Source organism: Poecilia latipinna, unplaced genomic scaffold (genome assembly GCF_001443285.1).
Source record: "Poecilia latipinna isolate Pla-1442-1.1 unplaced genomic scaffold, P_latipinna-1.0 Scaffold1400, whole genome shotgun sequence".
Taxonomy (NCBI): Eukaryota; Metazoa; Chordata; class Actinopteri; order Cyprinodontiformes; family Poeciliidae; genus Poecilia; species Poecilia latipinna.
Genome location: NW_015114016.1, coordinates 77,262 through 81,458, shown reverse-complemented (window position 1 = coordinate 81,458; position 4,197 = coordinate 77,262). Strand labels below are relative to the sequence as shown.

Below are 4,197 nucleotides of genomic sequence, written 5' to 3'. Positions count from 1 at the left end.
AGCAGCCAATCAGAGTGGAAAAATATTCTTGTTCTTTGCCATTTTCTAGTTGTTAAATATTCTAGAAAATGATAAAAGATGAACAACATGCCAGTTTAAACTTTGATCTATTTGCAAACCGACTGGGATAGAACTGTAACTACATTAATCATAGCTCTTCTTCTATTCAGTGTTTCTGGTGGAGCAGCTCTGTGCTGCCTTCAGGAGAATGGGACATCAGAGTATCATCCATAAAATTTCACCAACATGGCATTTATTGTGCAAACCAGAGCTTTCAGTGGAAAAACAAAAGTTCCAGATCCTTTTAATGCCATACAAATATGAGACAGAAACATGGATTATATCTTTATATAGACCTGTCTATTGATTATAGATTAATAGTTTGCTGCTCCGTTCTACAGAGTTTTCTGCAATGTGCGCAACGTCTTTTTCTTCTTTTTTTTTTTAACCCCGTAAGGCGCGGAGCGGCTGGGAAGTGCATATCGATGGAGAACAGCAGACTGGCATAAACCTTTTAGCTCCGGTATTTTGGTGAAGAGCTGCCATCGATACGTTGCAGCCAGGCATGTTGTAATGTTACACAACACAGTTTTACCAAGTTGCTCAAAGTCTAAGCTGGCATTGTTGTGCATATAAGGTGTAAAGTTTACCTTCGACCAAACGCCCCCCAAAGGCATCCCAGCGCCCCCCCTTTTGTAAAAATGTCCGCCAGCGCCCTCTGCCATACTCTGAACGCCCCCTGGGGGGCGGTACCGCCCACGTTGAGAACCGCTAGATTAGACAAAAACACCAAAATACACGGCATAAAGATAAACCATAATGAAGAAAAATTAGCACTATTTGTGGATGATATTTTAATCTACCTGGCAAGAGTCCAGGAATCCCTCCCAGAATTACATAAAATCTATTTGGAGTGCGGGAAATTTTCAGGTTACAAACTGAACTCCCCCAAATCTCAGGTCTTGACATTCAAATATTCACCCGACAATACTGACTATGAAACCTTCAAAATAAATTAGGATATGGATTCAATTGTATATTTAGGAGTGACCATTCCTAAAGACCCAAGGAATGTTGTCTCAGCAAATTATGACCCATTAATGACTAAAATAAAAAATGACATATCCAGGTGGAGCCTATTGCCCAATCTGGGCCTCATGCTAACAGTAGAAGCCATCAAAATGATGTTGCCAAAATCACTATACTTTTTTCAGACACTACCAGCAGAACCAGCCAAATCTATGTTCCAACAAATCAACAAACTGATTTCAAGATTTATTCGGCAAGGGAAACAGCCCAGCACTAGATTTAAAACTTTACAGCTGAGAAAAAGTAAAAGATGAGTAACTATTACAAAGCAGCACAAATAAATCCACTGGTGGAGATGTGTGACTCCTCAACACTGAAAATGAAAGGAGACTCACTGTACAAACAAGCAGCAATTGGAAAAATAGACTTAATAAAAGACCTTAAAAATCTCAATCCATGTTCAGAAACAGCACTTAAGACCTGGTCAAAATTAGTAAAAGAAAATAAAGTCCTGTTTACCAATTAGATGGATAGCATATGATCAACACTTTACCCCAAATAAAATAGATAATGCATTTAAAAATGGATTGAAATGGCCTTGGTAAAATATAATGATTTATATCATAAAGGCTGCCTGAGGACCTTTCAACACATTAAGCAAAAATATGGTCTTGATAACAGAGACTTTTTTTGTTATCTACAAATCTGGCACTATTTAAATAATGGGCTACAAAACCTGGAGGGTTTTATATATATATACATATATAACATTATATATTAAGGAGAATTGGGATGAGGAAGGGAGCCACCTAATTCACATTGCAGACTAGTTAGACATCTTGAAGAACTGTTGGAAATGTACATCATCACTAACAAATGGGGAATTTGCTTGGAAGATGCTTCTTGGAAACAGCAGCTCAGAGGAGCAGAAATGCAGAGATCATGATGGAGGTGATGTGGGTGGAAACAAGCTGGTCATTTTCACGTTTTATGGAGCTGTCCTCAGCCGTTTTCTTACGGGGGGGTAATTAAGCAAAGTGTGGAGATCGTTATTGGGACCAACTTTGCTCTAAACTTTGAGACTGCTATTGGCAAACGACCAAACTGTGTACAGTGACCCCTCGTTTTTCTTGGGGGTTGCGTTCCGAAAATAACCCGCGATTAGTGAAATCTGTGAAGTAGTTACTTTTATTTTTTACGATTATTACACAGCATAAATAAATACTCCAAATTGAAACCAAAGAACAAAACCTGTTTCCAGCTCAGCGGATGTTCATCAATCGGGCCTTAATGTGATCAGGAGTCGTGTCATTAAAGCGTCTCCTCCAAGCTGCCCTGTGAGATTCACAGCTGGATCTACGGCAGAGCGACGGATCTGAGCCTCCGGTCGGGTTCTGCGCTGATTCTGGCCAGTTTTTTCCACCAGGAATTCAAAGTTTTCAGCTTTCATCTCCTGAATGGCCAATCTGTATTACTTACATTTAAATACGGTGTTGGCACACAGGTAGAGAAGAACCGCAGAGACTGTTTAGCCAATCAGGACGCAGAACACAATGCACTGTGAAAAAAACTGCACAAAAAAATAATCCGCGAAGCAGCGAGACGGCGAAAGGTGAACCGCGATATAGCAAAGGATCACTGTAGTGGGATTATATAAAACAAACATGTTCAATATAAAGCTAATTGGCAGTAAAAAAGCAATCACTCGGAAATGGATGACTGACAAAACCCAGAAGACTGGATAAAGATCATCCAGGACAAGATGGAGGAACTGACATTTACAGTGAAGCTGGAGCAAGACAGATTTGAAAGGTGTTGGACTCCATGGCACCAGCAACCCTCCCGACCCCACTAAGGGACAAGGGTGTATAGAAAATGAATGGATGGTCGGACCAGATCTGGACCTAATGAAAGTGAAGTGATACCCGTCGTTCCTTAGCTACTCTGTTCGACTTAGACCATTTGTTTACTTCGATGTGATATTGGTTTGCTCATTCTTTTTCCTCCTCATTATTCTGAGAGGAGTTGGGGGGAGGAGGATAAAAAAGGGAAAAATGGAACGCTAAATACCGGAGACGGGATAATCACGTGAAGGCGTAGGCCAATATAACACACTGAATAGATGGTTGTATAAGACTACATCACATTCTTCATGTTGTTCCTTAATAACAATTAGAATGGAAAAAAAACCTAAACTTTGACTTCTTCATGTTTGACTCCAAGTCTGAACGTTTTAGGAAGAAATGGTGTTAGAATACAAGAATCAGCATTTGTTGGAGTTACTGTTGGATCTGTACAGAAGTGCATGAATGTTCTGACATGATAAAGAGTTTGTCCTCACATCACTGAGAACATTTGAGTACTGATGTACTCAGATAGATTTGACTTTGGATCTTCAGAACCTCAGTCAGCTGACTGTCAGATTCTATTTATATCAACATTTTTCAAATTTGTATTTTATTAAACGTGTAATAATTAATACTTAGATGTGTTTGTGTGTTTATTTCTTAACTTCATGAAGGATTGTGTTTGTGGGTGGAAGCTTTTCTGTAATTTAATATCTGATCTGAATTTTAATGGTGCAAACTGAACTGAACTGACAGGAAGTCGTTTCAGGTGAAGCCGTTACCTTGACAACAGGCTGTGCAGAGGGCATCATGGCTGCCGGGGTCTGCGTGGCGGGCACAGGGGGCGTGGCGGGCACCGGTGTGGGCGTGGTCGAGATGACAGGTGTCTGAGAGGGGGAAGGAGAGGGGTAGGAGGGGGGCGGGGAGGCGGAGGACTCCGCCTGCTGACTCACTGAGGGCGAGAGACGGGGAGAGAGAGAGGGAGAGGTTACATAGATATAAAACAATTACCACAACAGAAACCTACAAATGAAATACACGTCTGTAAAAATGGAAAAATAGACTTTAAATCTTTCCTAGAAAACATTAATAATCCATCAGCATTGTAATCCTTTCCCTCTGCTTCCTTCATTCATTATTAATAAAACCATTCTGATAGTATTCTACTGCAAGGAGCCAGGAAAACTACAGCTCAGCAAGAATTAGGTTTGAAATCTCTGTCACACACCTGACACCTCAGCAAGATAAATGTGCAGCGCTAGCAGCATCAGCAGCATCAGAAGCATCAGCAGCGCTAGCAGCATCAGCAGCGCTAGCAGCA

At 40.8% G+C, this 4,197-nt stretch overlaps 1 protein-coding gene and 1 long non-coding RNA gene across 6 annotated transcripts in view; one reads left to right on the top strand and one right to left on the bottom strand.

Annotated features, from left to right (window-relative positions):
• The window catches only part of LOC106962329 (bromodomain-containing protein 3), a 28,783-nt gene that overhangs the window by 14,930 nt on the left and 9,656 nt on the right, over positions 1–4,197 (bottom strand). For all 5 annotated transcript variants that reach the window (XM_015056683.1, XM_015056685.1, XM_015056686.1 and 2 more), the window contains exon 6: positions 3,659–3,828. In XM_015056683.1, the coding sequence (XP_014912169.1) occupies positions 3,659–3,828 (170 nt within the window). The remainder of the gene's footprint in view (positions 1–3,658; positions 3,829–4,197) is intronic.
• Positions 1–4,197, top strand: part of LOC106962331 (uncharacterized) — a 13,723-nt gene that overhangs the window by 4,693 nt on the left and 4,833 nt on the right. The gene's annotated exons all lie outside the window — the stretch shown is intronic.